Genomic DNA, 18390 nt, shown 5'->3' on the forward strand with positions numbered 1-18390 from the left:
CTCAGGCCAAACAAGCAGCAGGATAGGAACACAGCCCCATCCGCCAGCAGATAGGCTGCCTAAATGTGTACTGAGCTCACAGCCACCTCTAAACACCCCTTGACGTGGCCCCGACCACCAGGGGAACAAGACCCAGCTCCCCCCACCAGTGGGCAGGCACCAGTCCCTCCCAACAGGAAGCCTGCTCAAGCCCCAGGACCAACCTCATCCACCAGAGGGCAGACGACACCAGAAGCAAGAGGAGTTCTGATCCTGCAGCCAGTGGGAAGGAGACCCCAAATAACAGAAAATTAGACAAAATGAGATGGCAGAGAAATATGTTCCAGACAAGGGAACAAGATAAAAAAAAAAACCCACAGGAACAACTAAATGAAGTGGAGATAGGCAACCTACCTGAAAAAGAATTTAGAGTAATGATATCAAAGATGATTCAAAATTTCAGAAAAAGAGTGGAGGCACAGATCAAGATGAGACAAGAGATGTTTAATGAAGAGCTAGAAGATTTAAAGAACAAAGAAACAGAGACGAACAATACAATATCTGGAATGAAGAATACACCAAATGGAATCAACAGCAGAGTAATTGAGGCAGAAGAATGAATAAGTGTGCTGAAAAACAGAATGGTGGAAATCACTGCGGCTGAAGAGAATGAAGAAAAAATGAAAAGAAATGAGGACAGCCTCAGAGACGTCTGGGACAACGTTTGCATTATTTGGGTCCCAGAAGGAGAAGCGAGAAAGGGCCTGAGAAAATAGTTGAAGAGATTGTAGCTGAAAACTTCCCTGACATGAGAAAGGAAACACTCAAGTCCAGGAAGAGCAGAGGGTCCCACAGAAGATAAATGCAAAGAAGAACATGCTCAGACACATATTAATCAAACTGACAAAAAAGACAAAGGAGAAAATACTAAAAGCAACAAATAACATACAGGAGAATCCCAATAACATTATCTGCTGATCTTTCAGCAGAAACTCTACAAGCCAGAAGGGAGTGGCATGATATATTTAAAGTGATGAAAGGGAAGAACCTACAACCCAAAATACTCTACCCAGTAAGGCTCTCATTCAGATTTGATGGAGAAATCAAAAGCTTTACAGACAAGCAAAAGCTAAGAGAATTCAGTACCACCAAACCAGCTTTACAACAAATCCTAAAGGAACTTCTCTAGGCAGTAAAGAAAAGGCCACAACTAGAATCAAGAAAATTATGAATGGGAAAGCTCACGGTATGTAAAGGCAAACATAAAGGTAGGAAATCATCCACACACAAATATGATATCAAAACCAGCAATCGTGAGGAGAGTACAAATGCAGGATATCGGAAATGCATTTCAAATTAAAAGACCAGCAACTTAAAACAATCTTGCACATACATAGACTGCTACATCAAAACCTCATGGGAACCACAAACCAAAAACCCACAGTAGATACACACACAGAAAAGAAAAGCAATCCAAACACAACACTAAAGATAGATATCAAATCACAAGAGAACAAAAGAGGAAGGGAAGAAAAAAGATCTTCAAAAACAAATCCAAAACAATTAACAAAATGGCAATAAGAACATACATGTTGATAATTACCTTAAATGTAAATGGATTCGATGCTCCAACCAAAAGACATAGACTGGAACGAAATAATGCCATTTGCAGCAACATGGATGGACCTAGAGGTTATCATACTAAGTGAAGTACGTCAGACAGAGAGACAAATATCATGTGATATCACTCATGTGAAATCTAATTTTTAAAAAATGAGAAAAATGAACTTATTTACAGAACAGAAACAGACTGACAGATATTGAAAACAAACTTATGGTGACCAAAGGGGAAAAGTGGGGGGAAGGGATAAATCAGGAACTTGGGATTAACATATACACAGTACTATATATAAAATAGATAAGCAACAAGGACCTACTGGTATAGCACTGGGAAATCTACTCAATATTCTGTGATAAACTGTATGAGAAGAGAATCTAAAAAAGAATGAATATATGTATAACTGAAATACTTTGCCGTATACCTGAAACTAACACACCACTGTAACTCCACTATACTCCAATAAAATTAAAACGAAAAAACAAAAAAAACCCAACAGGGTCTCCAGAGGAAAGACTGAATGGGCTAGACTCTGAACCTGATGGCTGTTCAGCTGTGTCAAATTCTTTGACCCGTCCTTACCCATCAAACCCTGGTCGCTTGGTGGCTGCCCTTCCAGCACTGCTGACCCATAACCTTTAATTAAAGCCAGGACTTGGACATTTCAAGGATATTATGAACCCTGCTTAGATTGAAGGAGCCTAAGAAAATCAGTGCACGGAGTTCAGTGGAAACTCAGAGGAAGAGTTCTCCCCCTCTTCACCACTCACCCCATGTGAGGACAGACTTACCCTTACTGGTTTAAGCTCATTTGCAAATTTAAAATCATCACATCTATTTCTTAGAATGCCAGCTACTGAGAGCCATAGTGAGGATTTTTAGAATGGAGTTCCAGAAATGACACAATATTAGTTTCAAAAGAAGTCATATTTGTAGGAGTAACGGAAAACACGAAGCTGTTGCCTTTTCTTTCTACTCTCTGGTTTTTATAATTCCTTTTGTAGAAAGTCTACTACTCAAGATGTGAGGTTGAAACGGATCCCAAAACGCTGGAATAAGCAGGCGGCCTTTTCCTGAGGTTGGAGTCATGAGAATGTTGTTGCTTAGTTAACTAGCTCTTGGATTTGGCATAACCCAGTTTTCTATAAGAAAGTACCCTCTTGGTAACATTCAGAGTGGCAAGCCTAGGAAATGCAAGCCACGAGGCTTAAAAACTCCTGGGCTGACTTCACATAGATGTCAGTCTCTCTCATCGTCTATCTGAAAGACAGGAATGGTGACATTTGACTTGTGGAACCCTGTCCAGCAGGGATATTGGGAGATGTAACAGCAAGTACTGTTTATTTTCCCTCCTTCTCTCCATCCCAGTATCCCTGCCATTCTCTTCATAGGAACAGAGAGCACAGTGCAAGATCGTCACCCCCGCTGGGCATTTTCCTGGAGGTATCTAGCAGGTTATTTTGCAGGCAAATACCATAGCTGCCAACCAGAATTGTTGTTTAGAAAGTGATGAGTCTTCCAGGGGAGTATAAGGAAAATTAAACAATATTCTCTCCCACCTGCATTTTTCTGAGCTCAGATTCTTCAGTTAAGGAATAATATATACTGTACATTTTTTTTCCACTACTAAAATTGTCTTTTGTATCCACTTTGTCTTAACTGCTTGTAGAAAGCCAAAGATTATAACCCATAATAAGTCGGTGCAGCAGATGGGAATGTTTTAAGCTCCCTTCAGTCTCTGGGATTAGGCGAGTCGAGAAGACAGTAAGATGTCACCATTAAAGCCAGAACTTGAACATTTCAAGGACCTTGGGAACCTTGCTTAGTTGAAGTACCTCTGGTAGTCCAGCTCCAAGGTGGGGGCAGCTCCAAGTTTGTGATTATTGTATTCTCTGGTGCACATGCTGAAGAAACAGTACACAAAGCTGTCAGTACCCTTCAGTTTGGTTATTCAAAAATATTTCTTTTTCCCTTTTTTTCTTCCTTCCTTTAAAAAGAAGATTTACTCTAACGTAGAAATTGTGACTCTTTGTTTTCTTCCAACTGAATTCACACAGCTTGGGTTTATGTATACACACACACACACACACATATACATACATACATACATACATATAAATTTTGAGCTGGAACCTTGTTAGTGGTAAAGAAGTAGGTTTTAACCAAAAAAAGATGTTCTTTTTCCATATGGCTACCTCAGGCGAAGAGAAAAATGACTGAAGAGCCATGGAGTCTAATTTCTCTTGCAACAAAGTAAGAGTCGACGCTTCATACAGATGAAGTCAAAGTTGAAACCATTAAGACCTTTACTTCAGTCCTTCAGTTAAGCATACTGGGTATTTGTGTAATCCTGTTTCATAGTATGGAGATACGTAAGTAAGGTGGCAGATTACATAGCCCTGCTCACTGGAGACAGTGGGTGCAGGACAGAACAAGGGACTGAATTCTGAATAAAGGTCTCATGAATATTTACAATGGTTGTACAAGGGTGGCCCCAAAGTCAGGCTGCCTGACTTCACGGCAGCCCCACCCACCAGCGTAGGTGTCTTAGCCTCCCTTCACCTCCCTAAGTCGAAGTTTCCTCGGCTAGCGCACTATGCAGCTAAAGTAGTATCTACTACAAGACAGCTGGGAAGACCAGGTGAGGTAATCCATGGACTTCCTCGCAGCGTTCGGCTCATGGTATTTCCTCCACGAATGGTATCTGTGACTAATACTCAGCTCTGTGATCTTAGGCAATTCCCTAATTCCTTTGACTCTTGTCTGTTCCACTTGTTAAACAAGAATATTTACCCTGCCTGCCTACGGTATCGTTGTGAGGATCAAATGAGAACACGTATTGAAAAGACTTTTAAAAGTGAGTAGTTAACAAACCAGTTGGGAAGAGAGCGCTGTACACAGCACGACACCACTGGAAAACATTCCGAGGCAATGTGTAATCACGCATTGGCCTGTGAGGACCGAACAGGTTCAGAGAAGGCAGTTGTAGACATTCAGGGAAAGGAAGGAAGACTGTGGCCTTATGTTGGGGGCAGTCCACGCAGAGTGGAGGGGGGCCTCCAGCTGAGCCTCGAAGATGAGACAGGAAGGATGCAGCTGGGAGAAGTGGATCCTGCCTTCACTTACCAGTCAGATGGCTAAGTTTTGCTATGCGTCTCCCCTCTCGTTCCAGGCGGAGTTGATTGGAAGCCTCACCCACAAGCTTGAGACCCTCCAGGAAGCCAAGGGGAGCCTGCTGATGGACATCAAGCTCAATAATGCCCTGGGGGAAGAGGTAGAGGCCTGGATCAGTGAGCTCTGCAAGCCCAATGAGATCGACAAGTACAAGATGTTCATCGGGGACTTGGACAAGGTGGTGAACCTGCTGCTCTCCCTCTCAGGACGCCTGGCCCGCGTGGAGAACGTCCTCAGTGGCCTTGGTGAAGACGCCAGTAACGAGGAAAGGGTAGGCCGCGTTAACAATTCCGCTCTACGCTTTTCCTGCCCGAGCCCATGTACCCAGGGTATGATTAGACAGGAGCCTTTCTAGAGACGGTCACCATCTCTCCGGGGCAGGGAGAGACTCCAACGTACAGGGAACAGAGGAAAAGGATCCTGCACGCCAAGATGTCATGCTGACCCCTCAGCCTCAGGGATACTTAGGAAAAGTTAAAAACGTGGGTGCCAGAGTTTCTTTCCTTCCTTTTTATCCCAGAAAAAGGAAAGGTAAAAGCATGATGGGGGTTGACATTAAAAAAAGGGAGAGGGACGACACAACTGTTCGGGATGAGGACAGGGCTCCCGGGAATCTGCAGGTGAGGGGCCACGGGCACTTGGTGAAGATGCACCCGCTGTGCCCGTGGCAGCCCTTACCGGAATAACTGGTAGTGACAGCGGCGGCGATCCCAGATAGAATCTAAGTCCTCCCTCTGGGTCGGACGCTGTGGGCTTAGACACACTGTAGGTGCAGTCTCATAGAATCCTCACAACAGGCCAGTAGGCAACAGGGCCAGGACAGGAGGAGTCCTGCTGCAGCCCCCAAGTGTCATTCGCCTCACTGAACTTAATTCCAGAGCTACAGAGCATTCTTCATGTGCTCATCTGTACAGCACATATTTACTGAGTACCCGGTACATGCCACTCTCTGATCTAGGCACTTAGGACACTCTGTGAACAAAGCAGTCAGATCCCCACCCTCATGGAACAAACTTACCAAGGGAGGTCAGGTGATCGACGTAGCTATTTTTCATATATATGCCGAGGTGATGAGCGCTGCAGCCGTCAAGTGGTTCCTTTGCTTTCTGGCTCCTTCTAGCTCCAGCTCTCTCTTTCAGTGCTGTCAGGGATTTCCCAATTATTTCTCCGAATGTACTGCATTCAAAGGAAAGGTGTCTCTTGTCAAATAGATTTTTAAAGGACTGAAAGAAGTCTAGGCGGTAAGCATTTAGGAATGTGACTCAGCATCCAGGAACTTTCCGCAGCCCCTCTCCCGGCGAGTGCCCTCCTCGTGTAAACGTTCTGGGCCTTCGCTTCCTCACCTGCAAACTGTCTGACGGTGTTTGCCTCAAAAGTGTTGTCCTTCCCACCTTCCTTTCATCCGGAAAGCAGCTAACAAGAACCTGTCAGATGCCAGGTGCCCCGCGTGCTAGGGCTGAACGCTGCCTAAAAACAGGCCCGCCTTCGAGGAACTCAGCAGTCAGTGAGGAAAAGCAACGTAACCCGTGTAGAAGCGGCAATTGCATTTATGCTACAGCACAGCCATAAACTCGGAGCCATGAGAGCACCTCTCACGCGGTGTGGTGTGGTCAGGAAGGACTTCACACAAGTGCCGCTTGAATGGAGCCTAGGGGACTTCCTTAATTCCAGGTGGGCTGAGAGGGAAAGGGCTTTACCATTTAGGAGGAATGTCATGGACAAAGTCCAGACAGGCCATGGCGTGTTTAAGAATTGGTTTCCATGTGGTTGGTATGTCTAGAGCAGAGTGCCTCCTTGATTTACTTGTTTTTAAGGGAGACCGACAAGGGATAATGAAGCCACTGTCCCCCCAGGGCTAGCATCAGTGGGGAAGCCATCACTACCTCTGGACCTGGAGCAGCACGAGGAAGGGGCCCTTATCAGAACTCTAGCTGTAGCTGACCTGCGGCACTGAGGCCTGGGTGAAAAGTTGTAGCCACCACCCCCTGGCAAGGAGGGAGCCAGGGATAAAGGCCTCCATTTCTTCTCCCTCCCAGCTTCCGGCCTCCTGCCCATGACTGCCACTGGCCAAAACCAGCAGCCAGCAGGGTGCAGCTTCCCTGGACATAGAAGAGGAGGGTGGATCTGAAGGGGTAAACAGTATCCAGTGCAGAAAGTAATCGCAAAGACCTGAGGGTCGTACTTTAGACTTTGGCCTGTAGGCCTGGAGAGCCATGAACTAATTTCATGACGTAATCAGCCTGGGGAGGGGTGAGGATGATGTTACAGTTGGGAGGTTTATTGTAAACATGGTCTAGCAAGATGGGTTTAGGCTGTTAATCTGGGCCATTGTCATGGAGATAGAGAATAGGGAGTGACTCAGAGAATGAGTTTGAATTAGCAGGGCATGTTAGATGACGGGAAGGATACAACAGAAGGTCATTCCAAGTTTCCCGTTCGGTCGCTTGGGTGGATGCCACAGGTATCTGAGATACGCAACACAGGAGCAGTTCTTACGGGAAGATGAGTTGAATTCAATTCTGGAACCACTCAGCACTTAAGTGCGCGTACACACTCTCAAGTACATACAAGTGCTTGCTCATCTGCAAGATACATCTGTATTAGTCTTTATGATTATTAGTCTTTGTTAAATAAAAGCGTAAATAGGCATAAGGAAAGGAGGAATAAATGGTTCAGTAAATGCCAGATTCAGGATTATTGTTACCAGTGAGGGGAGGAGGGGCATCGGGAGAACTCTATATATATAACTCATCAACTGAATATTTTGTTTTTAAACTGAAGCAAATATGAAACATGTTCAAGCTAAGATTTGGCACTGTTAATGATGGGCACACAGATCTTATACCATTCTCTATACAATACTGATGTTTAAAATATGTCATAATTTTTTAAAGGTGAGGAAGAGGTTCTCACTTTTTAACTTAACTTCCCTACGGTATTTTGAAACATGTCTTCATTGCAAATTCAGTCCCTGAGGGTTTCTTTTTTAGGTGTGTTTTTCTGATGAGGAGAAGGAAGCCTATGAAAATGGAGATATTTGTAAGATTAACCTATTAACTTTCCACTTTTCCTCTAGGCGTTATTAGGTAAGATCTGACAGGCCAGTTCAAGGGGAGTTCAGGGCAGAGACACATGAGCCTTTCATAACCCTACATAAGCTAATCTGTGTTGAGGTATATATTTAAATATTCTTATTTCTTGATTAATTTCCACTTTAAAGTTTCTCATTCACTTTAGCCTGAAGAGTCTGGTTAAATGTAAAATTTTTTAAAATGTTAATGACAGCGTGTTGAGTAAAAGGCCACATTACAGACTTCTGTAAAGTCTAAAGATAATACGCTGTCTTGCCATTGGGTCTGTATAAGAAACTCTCAGAATATGAACTTGCCATCATTGCCAAATAGAATTTCTCTCATGTTAGATTCAGAGGCCTGAAAAATGGAAACTGATTTTTTCGGAGATGGTAAATAATAATGTTCCCATTGTTGATTATGGATTGGGGCAGAGGTTCTCAAACTTTAACTGCAAAGAATCGCCCGAAAGGCTCCTTCAACCACAGACCCCTAAGCCCCACACCTCCAGAACTTTTGATTCAGTAGGTGGAAGGGGGCCTGAAATTTTGCATTTCTAACAAATCCCCGGGAGATGCTGCTGGTACCCACTTTGAGGACCACTATAAAATGGAAATACTTGAAAACACTCAAGGTACCTTGATGACTGGCTTTTTTTCCCTTCAGTTGTTTAACTGTGGTAAACTACATATAAGATTTGCTGTCGTAATCATTTTTAGCTGTACAGTTCAGTAGCATTAACTATGTTAACATTGTTGTGTAACGGATCTCCAGAACTTTCTCATCTTGCGAAACTGAAACTCTATACCCACTGAAACAGCAACTCCCCCTCCTTTCTCCCCTCCCCCAGAGCCTAGCAACCACCATTCTACTTCGTGTCTCTATGACTGTAGACTATTCTAAGGACCTCATATAAATGGAATCCTGACTGTTCTTCTAAGTCTAGAAGCCTTACAGTAAAGCCATTACCCCAGCCAATTTTAACATAATCTCTCAAATTAAAGCTGCCACATGACTTTATAAGTTAGAGAACCATGTATCTGCAACCTAAGGGTAATGAACTGATTTTCAAACGACTGAGTCTCCTTACTTTAGATCGACAATCAAAATAGAAACTTAGACACTGCACCGTCCTGAAAAAGGTCTCCCTGCGGGCAGTTCGGTTCTTTTCCCCGTTCTGCTGGCCCTTGGCTGATCTGCTTGTTTCGCCCTGGCAGAGCTCTCTCAACGAGAAGAGGAAGGTCCTGGCTGCACAGCACGAGGACGCGCGGGAGCTCAAGGAGAATGTGGACCGGAGGCAGCGCGTGGTGCTGGACATCCTGGCCCATTACCTTTCCAAGGAGCAACTCCAGGATTACCAGCATTTTGTGAAAATGAAGTCGACACTCCTCATCGAGCAGCGGGAGCTGGACGACAAGATCAAGCTGGGCCAGGAGCAGGTCAAGTGTCTGCTGGAGAGCCTTCCCTCGGATTTCGTGCCCAAGGCAGGGGCCCTGGCTCTGCCCCCAGGCCTCGCCGGTGACGTGACTGCCGTGGGAGGGTGGACTGTCAGTATTTTTCCAACAGTAACCTCTCCACTTTAACCTCTTCTCCAGGACCCAACGAAGAGCCCACCCCTTCTCTCAACACTATTTAATCTGAAAAACGTTTCAGTACAAGCCAGCCTGTAAACTCTGTGGGTTATGGGGGTTTTTCTGGATAAAAGGAAAAAAATTCCATCCAGGAAAAAGCCTGTCTTTTCCTTCTCGCCCTTCATGATTGATTATTCTGAGAGCTTGAATGCTGCTGGGAACTTACCCCTTTCTGTTGTCACTTCGTGGTAGAAAGAAAATTAATGAAACTGTGCGAACTGATCGGAGGGTGTCTGTTTAGTTTTCCACAGGCTTGAGGCAACGTGGATAAGTGCGTGTCACCCTCAGGAATGTACCCACAGTGGCCTTCCCTGCTTGTGGGCAGTGCATCCTGACGACAGGTACGCGTACTTAAGGGTCTGCAACATAAAGCCTTAAAGAGAAGCACAAACAGGAGAAAACTGTCAAACTTTGAACGTTGTTATTTATATTTTTAAAAATGAAAAAGATCATTGTTTGTGTGCTAACCACTTACTTGATTCTGTTTTGTGGTGGACGTAGACGGTTACCTTTGAGCTTTGTATTTTGTGAGAACCTTAATGAAACGAAGAATTCCAAAGACAGTCACATTGAGTGTGGAGACTTTTTTCTTAAACTCTCAACAGTGAGTAGACCTTCAGTGCTTGTCTTAAGCTGAGTATGGCAGAGCCCCGGCTGCCACTGCTGCCAGTCTTCATCACTGTGCTCCCGCAGCAGTCGGGAGCACACGCGCCTTCCCAGGAAGAAGGCTTTGTGCAGCATGGCGATCGTATCCTTTCCTAGTGCTTCCTATCATTATCACTGGGGTGGAGAGAAAGCTAAATTTTACTAACAAGGACAACTCTCCAACCTGTTGACAAGGAGGCCGGAACCCAAGTCAATTCAAAACTGAATTCATGCTGTCCTCCTATACGAGATTTGAGCTAAATACAACTTCTTTGGTGAGCTATTTTAGCGGGCTGTTTTAATGATGCTTTTCAAAAAAGTTTCTTTTCCTAAAATGTCAAACTTATCAACTACATTTTCACTGAAAACTCCCTCCTTAACCTCTGAAGACTGATTTTGCACTATTCTGCTTCAATAATAACATCTGAGAGGGTACTCGAGAGCCTAAGATGTAAGTTTATTAAAATATAGAGACTGGAAGGTGGAAGGAGATGATGGGCCAGCGACCAGGCTATGTTGTCAGCTGCCGGAGATGGCAACAACCCAATACTTTAAGCAGGTGGTGAATCCCAGGCTGTGCTTTAGTTCTGTTGTTGTTTTTACATGGGTTGAATCCTCGGATGTGGGGGGGGGGGAGGGGCCAACTGTGCTGATTTGGGCTACAAGTACTATAGCAGCCAGTCCTAGAGAACTGGGAGAGTAAAGTTCTTAGGAGGGTATCAAACGCTCGTTTTTCTTAGTACATTTTGATGAATGAAAATTTTCTGGTTAAGAACTTCAGAAACGTAGTTTTGACCCCCAATACAGATGTATTTTGATGAACTTAGAATCAATAGGCCACCCACAGATTTCTCCTGAGCCATCAACAAAAGCCATTGCTTCATTCTTCGGAGGTTTTACACTGTCAGACTGCATTATAAGACGGCACCTTGGTTTCCCAGGAATGTTTTCAAAAGCTTATCTCTTACATCTAGAGGTTCCATCTCCCAGGGAATCAGTAGAACCAGGGACAGCATTCAGTAGCCACACTGCATGGTCATTTTGAAGTAAAAAAAAAACAGTACCTCCAACTGACTTTTCATCAGACTTAGGCCAACACAGGAGCCTGAGATGAACTCCAATCGGTGTGTCTTGCTGATACTGAGTGGTTTCCCTGAGGTCAGAGCAGGTTGAAGCTAGCCAGCAAATGTCTGCAGCAGTTCTTGGTGAAGTTCCTCAGGGGATTCTGGGGCTCCCAATTCCCAACACTCTTCTAAATTATCCTTAGGGATTTGACTGGGAACGTTGTACACATTCAGTCTTTTTCATCACTTTTCTAATTTATACATGTCAAAGTCAGTGGCCCCCCCAGAGCAGAGCAGGTGATACTGCGAGGCACCACAAGCACCTGAAAGCGATGATGCTCTGAGGGTAGTCATCCCTTCTTTTGTTCCGTTGAAATGTTGTTCTGCTACGTGAGATGAGTGAGGTACCGAGTATGACTGTGAAATCTAATTCTCAGGCGGATGTGATATTTATAACAGGGCTTTTGACCTCTGTGCTCTGATGAGAAGAAATCACTAACCTAATTTTCATTGTTAACTTGAACCAGATAATAAGCCTATTCTTTATCCCTCTCCTATTTTGCATTCTTTCCCTACTATTAAAAAAAATTATTTAAAAAAAATCATCCGCAGTAGAAGCCACCTTTTCCCTCCGAATAGCACCCTCGGCCAACATCACGGGCACAGCAACCATGAGCAAGCTGTTGGTCAGGATTTCAGGACACACATTACATCATCAGGAATGTCTGTTCGGTCAATAATTGTCCCTGTGGATACGATCCTTTCAGAGATACCATGTCCCGTGAGAAGTCAGGTGGGAGTGGGATGGCCTTGCTGATACTCAAGAATCCTTCCAAGTTCCAAGAAAGGACAATGTCCTACGACATAACTGGGAGGCTTCCAACTTCCTGGGCCCCTGGAGAAGTTCCTGGGCTTGTTGCTACATGTTGTCTGACTCAGCCTTTTCTCATGCTGCTTTGCATCTTGTGGTGGCTGCTTGACCCCCAAAGAATGCAGGGAGGGTCCATAGTCAACAGGTCTTGAGTTTCTCCCAGAGGCACTGTCGAAACCAAACATTTTTTTCCTTTGCTCCAGGGGATCATTTTATGGTGATGAAGACCATCAACTGGTTTTCAGACTTGAAGATGAGCAAGTTTGGGTCAGCTCCCAAGAGTCTGTTGAAATGAGGAGTGAGGGCTTAACTGAGGTTCTTTGGGGCGTATAAAGCAGAAACCAGGGACTTCCCTGGCGGTCCAGTGGTTAAGACTCCGTGCTTCCACTGCAGGGGGCACGCCTTCGATCCCTGGTCAGGGAACTAAGATCCGACATGCTGCAGGGCATGGCAAAAAAAAAAAAAAAAGATATTAAAGCAGAAACCAACCTGGGAAATCCCAGTTTTCCTATTACTCCATTGTTAATATCTGATCCAAAGTCACTTCTGAGTTTGATAGATCACAGTCATTCCTAATATGAGTTCTACCGTGAAGTTTGTTTTTTATTCAAGCATCTTTTATTAAAGTATTGGGCTTTTTTTCTGGATAACTTGGAAAATGTTGGCTTTTTATTCTTATATGTTTCCAACTTTTTCTCTTTAGTTTAATTTTCTATGATATTACTGGCTTTATTCTGTCACGTTGGAATTATTTTTCCTTTCTTAGAATAAAATGAGTTTTATTCACCTTACTGCTGGGAGGAAAAGGAAGAACTTGAGCGAGAAATAACTTCTCCATCTCCAGCAAGACGTGGCCAGGTGAACGTGAAGGGGCCTTTCTACCCAGAAATAGATTATTGGGGCCAAGGTATTCACTGCTGCCTGAACTCTCTGGGACGAAGCATGGAATAAAATGATAAAGGCCATTTTGATACCAGGGACACATGAACGGTGTTCTAGTTTATTCTTATTTCTAAATGAAACCTTACTTTTCTTAAGGGAGCTCATTCAGACACTAACTCAATCATGGTTTCTCAAAGTACAGTCAAGGTAGCACCCGCATCAGAGTAACGGGTACTTGTTATAAAAAGGCCAGTTGCTGGGACACAAACAAGTAGGCTGGGAACCTGCATCTTAACAAGTTCCCCAGTTTATTCTGATGTACTCTAACATCCAAGAGCCTCTTAACCCTGTCGTTTGTACAGTTTTTATTGTTAGGATCACAGTTAGACTGGCATGAATGTATATCATAATAATCCCAGAAATTCGAAGCCCTGTCACATTTACTCTCATTAACTACATTTTTATGAGTTAATACTGTCCCCACGATTAAATCATCCCCAAGGTTGTGATATGGGTTCCCCTCCCCAGCCCCCGGTCACTCTCTCCTAGATCTGTCTTAAATTTAAACAAGCTAAGTACTTATTCAGGCTAAGTGCACTAATTATTTCCCCCGCAAAGGAATCAGCTTATCAAACCATGTCAGTAATCTGAAGTGCTGCCATGATACCTGTACTCACCTGAAATCACGACTGACCTCTGCAGTGGGGACCGTACTCAGATCTCTGTGGCTTCATCACTAGTCTCGCGCTACCTATGGGTTAGAATTTCTCTTGGCTTGGATCTGACAGTCTAGGTAATGAAACAAAAATGTGTTCCTTTCCTTTGAGAAGTGAAAGGAGCCATCAACTGATTTTAAAAGGCTAAAATCAAAATTAGGCAGGAAAAAAGTTGTGGAGAAAGAAACTGGTTCCCTTAGTCCTGCCTCATTCTATAAATTCCTCTCAAATCTTCTATAAGTGGAAAAGCAGCTGCATTTCTTGCTAAGACATCAGTATTGCTATTGCTTTACACAGTGGAAGTTTAGTATGAGAAATTATTGTATTCTGATAAACAAGTACCTATAGAATATAAGGAAATTCTGTATGATACCCTTGAGCTAAGGAAGAGTACCCAAGAAAAGGTAAACTTGGAAAGGGCCGCCCTCACAAAGGCTGGGGTTCAGAGCTTTTTGGAGAACTCAGTCCACTGACAGCAGAGAATTTTGTTCTTTGCCCAGGCCAGAAGCCGGTCTGCAGTCCCTGGGCAAGCAGGAGGCAACCCAGAGCATAGACGTGCACAGGTAGTGGAGGCCTGAAGAGGGGCTGGCTGCTCAGTGAAAACCCTCTGAGTCAGGTTATCTGCTAGGGGCCTGAGGGAAGAGGGTATTGGCAGAATGCCTGTGGGGCACGGATGCAAGCAGGAATCCTTCAAGGTGTGTCAAGTCCACACGGCTGGGAGAAGGTTATCCCTGCTGAGGCTACAAGGTCACTGAGGTGACCCATGGTTGGGGCAGAACTCCCTCAGATACCCTCACACCACGCCACTCCTGCACCAGGCAGCAGCGCAAACAGCAGGGTATAGTCCTTTCCTTCCCTCCTGCCCTCCAGCGCCCTCTACTGAGAAAGCTTAATGTCACGCTCGCTGTGAAGGAGATTCAAGTGTCCGCTGTCACAGAGCATGTACTGAAGGGGGAATGTGGAGCTAAGAGGCAATAAATTGGTAACTAGCACAGATTTATTCTTCTAGATCATTACCCTAGCATTATCTTCTGGTATCATATAGAATTTTGTAGTTGTTGATTCTGTAAGAACTTTCTCTGATAATAAAGAAAAAAACCTATCAAATGGACAATTTCTATCTCTTGAAAGAGGTGTCAAAAGGAAAGCAGTTTCTCATTTGTTTTCTTTAAATGTGCTTCACACATTCATATTCCTCAAAGTACCTAAAGCAATAGATTTAGAATGAGGCCTATTTAAGAGCACGTGTAAGTTCTGTACCTGTCGATCTCTGTCTGGCTATGATGCCTCTGTACACCTCTGTGAGTCTCTCTGTCTCTTCATGTGTCTCCACACGCATACCTTTCTGTCTCTGTGTGTTTTTGTCTACCTCACTCTAGGGTTGTCATCTTTCTGTTTCTTCATTTCCCAAATAATTCCAGTTATATTTTTTCTTTTTTTGGGGGGGGGTGTAGGGGTGACTTAGAAAGGATAATGGGAATAAATAAAGAGCTAGAAGGGAAGATGACCTGAGTGTAAAGTCAAGAATGCGCTCTTTTTCCAATTTAGGGAAATGTTTTCACCTCCTTCAAGCTCATTCAAAAAAGAGAGAGACAGGTAAAGGAAGACTCTGCAAACTTGGCAATGTGTATAAATATGTGTCAGAGTGAATGAGAGCTATTTCCCTTCTCTAATTAGAACAGAGTATAGGAATTGGCTTTATTTTTCAGTAATAGGAATTGAGGGGATAAGGAACAACTCAACAAAGAGGACTCATAGGCACTGGACTGAGAATTTAAGAACACTAATCTTCCTTCCTGACAATTAAAAGAAAAAGAAAAGAATATAGATCTACGTGGTATGAAATGATTTGGAAGCAGATTTGTTAAAAGGCAGGAAGATAGTCTGACTTCCCTTTCAGGGCTAGGGTTCTGTGCAGGTAGGTGGGCAGAAAGTGAACTGCAGCTTAGGATATAAACAGACATTATTCCAAGTTTACTCAGAAAGTTTAATAATGAGTTTAATAATAAACTCAGTTTAAGAACACATCACTCGATGTGTTTTGATATTACTATTTAATACTCTGAGGAAACTTCCCCCAAATCAAGGAGTAATTACTTTAATCCATGTTTGAAACCCTGAATAGACATGTATTCTTTTTTTTTTTTTTTTTGTGGTACGCGGGCCTCTCACTGTTGTGGCCTCTCCCGTTGCAGAGCACAGGCTCCGGACGCGCAGGCTCAGCGGCTATGGCTCATGGGCCCAGCCGCTCCACGGCATGTGGGATCTTCCCGGACCGGGGCACGAACCCATGTCCCCTGCATCGGCAGGCGGACTCTCAACCACTGCGCCACCAGGGAAGCCCTAGACATGTATTCTTTACAGTGAGAATGCAAATCCTTTTCCTCCTCCATTTTTTCCTGACCTTTTCTACAAATCTTACCGAAGACTTCTTGGTTTTGAACAATAAATTTTGAAGGTGATATAACAGGGTTGACGAACAAATTGCAATAAGATCTTCTTGCAAATGTCAGTTAAAAAGCTAACGAAGGAATAATGTGCTTAGGAATAAGTAACTAAGGAAATAATTTCAAGTTGTGGTTAAATAACGTGCCTCCGGGCTTCCCTGGTGGCGCAGTGGTTGAGAGTCCGCCTGCCGATGCAGGGGACACGGGTTCGTGCCCCGGTCCGGGAGGATCCCGCGTGCCGCGGAGCGGCTGGGCCCGTGAGCCATGGCCGCTGAGCCTGCGCGTCCGGAGCCTGTGCTCCACAACGGGAGAGGCCACAACAGTGAGAGGCCCGTGTACCGCAAAAAATAAAAAGAAATAAAAAATAACGTGCCTCCACAGGTAGACAAGAGAAAAGCATCTTTGGGAAGTACAGCAGGAAATGTGCATGGTCATCATTACTCCGGGAACTTCAATATGTGCACTGGCGTGGCTAATCGAGAAGGTATATCATAGGCCTGCTAACAAAAGTAGAACCACAGCTCTTCAGGTCGAATGGATCAGGAATCAGTGGGAGGTGGCCAACCAAAGGACTTCTGTCCATCATGCACAAATACAAATACACGTAATACATGAATACAAATCAGTAATAAAAAGACAACCCAATTTTAAAAGCTTGGCAAAAGAATCAATGAGACATTTCACAAAGGAAGATCTATGAATGGCCGATAAGCACACAGAAAGGCGATGGACATCTCAAACTTCTCAGAGAAACAGAAATTTAAACCACAATGAGATTCTGCTACCCACTCACTAGAATGACTAAACTCAAGTGTTGGTGACTCAGTGGAGTTCCTACGCATTCTGCTAAACGAGTAACCCACTTCAGAGGACTGTTTGGTAGTTCTTTACAAAACAAAAAATATATATTTACCCTATGATCTAGCACTTCCACTTTTAGGGAGTTACTCTATAAAGAAATTAAAATATGTCTCCACAAAAAAGACTTGTACAAGATGTCTATAGCAGCATGAATCACAATAGTCAAAAAAACTGAAAACAACTCAAATCTCCATCAACAGGTAAACAGATAACCAAACTGCAGTTCATTAGTACAATGGAATACTATCAATGCTTTTTTTTTTTTTTTTTTTTTTTTTTTTTGTGAAAAAAGCATCCCCTGCATCGACAGGCAGACTCTCAACCACTGCGCCACCGGGGAAGCCCAATGCATTTTTTTAAAAAAAATAAACTATTGATACATGTAACCACATGGATGAAAAACACTGTTAAAGGAAATTACATACAAAAAAAGTATATATTGTATGATTCCATTCATATCAAGTTCTAGAACAGGCAAAACTAACCTGTGTTGGTAGAAATGATAAAGTGGTTGCCTGGGGATGCAGGGGAGCTGATTGATTCAAACTGAACAAAAGAGAACTTTCTAGGATGACAGATAGATTCTATATCTTGCTTTGAGCTGTGGTTACACAGGTGTATGAAATCATCAAAATTCATCCAACTTAACATTTAAGATCTGTGCATAATACTGATTGTTAATTATACCTCAGTTTAAAAAACAGTGATGAGGAAAAGTGAGAAACTAGGGCAAATTAGATATTTGATACTGACTAAATAGGTAACCGGTTTTTATCCTTCATACAATTATTGGAGATCGTGATGATAGCAACTCCCGGGGATGTTTTTATCATGGTGAGGGTGTAGCCCAAGTTGCTGTAACAACTAGATATTTTAAAAAACAGAGTCCAGTTCAAAATGGCAACATAGGAGGCTCCTGAATTCACCTCCTCCCACTGAATCTACAGCTACACATAGAACAATTCCCTCTGAAAAAAAAAAAAAATCCAGAAACTAGCCAAGCAACTCCTATACATTGGATGAACAAGAAGAAAACAGGCTGGAGAGGCTGAAACACAATCTCACCAAACCCCACCCTGGGTGTTGTTGACAACAACTGGGGGAGGAAGTCATGACTCCCAGCTTCTCCCTGAGGAGTAAAGGGTTTGGATTACACATCTGGTGCCCCAACTTTTAAGACTTCCACCTGAGAGATGGCCCCTCAAAACATCTACCTCTGAAAGCCAACAGGGCTTCTGTCCCTAAGACTCAGAAGGCTATAGTGAACCAAGAAACAGTTCTTAAGGGACTTGCAAAGACTCACTGTAGCTGTCCTCACCAGGGCACCGTGCAGAGGCAGCAGACAGAAGAGCCCAGTCTTTCTGTGAAAGAGGCCTATTTGCAGATCTTAAAAGCTGTGGCCTGAGGGTCAGGCTTCTAATTTATCACATA

General features: G+C 43.7%; 1 protein-coding gene and 1 long non-coding RNA gene across 4 annotated transcripts in view; one reads left to right on the forward strand and one right to left on the reverse strand.

The window, feature by feature from the left end:
• The window catches only part of SHROOM3 (shroom family member 3), a 57754-nt gene extending 47718 nt beyond the window's left edge, over nt 1-10036 (forward strand). For both annotated transcript variants that reach the window (XM_024754109.1, XM_024754110.1), the window contains exons 8-9: nt 4770-5042; nt 9060-10036. In XM_024754109.1, the coding sequence (XP_024609877.1) occupies nt 4770-5042; nt 9060-9425 (639 nt within the window). In that variant the 3' untranslated portion in view covers nt 9426-10036. The remainder of the gene's footprint in view (nt 1-4769; nt 5043-9059) is intronic.
• On the reverse strand, nt 2297-14620 carry LOC112405629 (uncharacterized). Of its 2 annotated transcripts, XR_003004397.1 has the most exons (9): nt 13613-14620; nt 9640-12491; nt 9174-9369; nt 7181-7353; nt 6115-6264; nt 5790-5947; nt 4724-4859; nt 3433-3501; nt 2297-2857 (listed from the first exon to the last, which is right to left on the reverse strand). It is a non-coding gene; the product is annotated as an uncharacterized LOC112405629 (long non-coding RNA). The 2 variants fall into 2 exon arrangements; XR_003004396.1 differs by having other exon boundaries at nt 6115-7353.
• Between the last annotated feature and the right edge of the window lie 3770 nt (nt 14621-18390).

Source organism: Neophocaena asiaeorientalis, unplaced genomic scaffold, assembly GCF_003031525.2.
Source record: "Neophocaena asiaeorientalis asiaeorientalis breed wild unplaced genomic scaffold, Neophocaena_asiaeorientalis_V1.1 scaffold148, whole genome shotgun sequence".
NCBI classification, from domain to species: domain Eukaryota; kingdom Metazoa; phylum Chordata; class Mammalia; order Artiodactyla; family Phocoenidae; genus Neophocaena; species Neophocaena asiaeorientalis.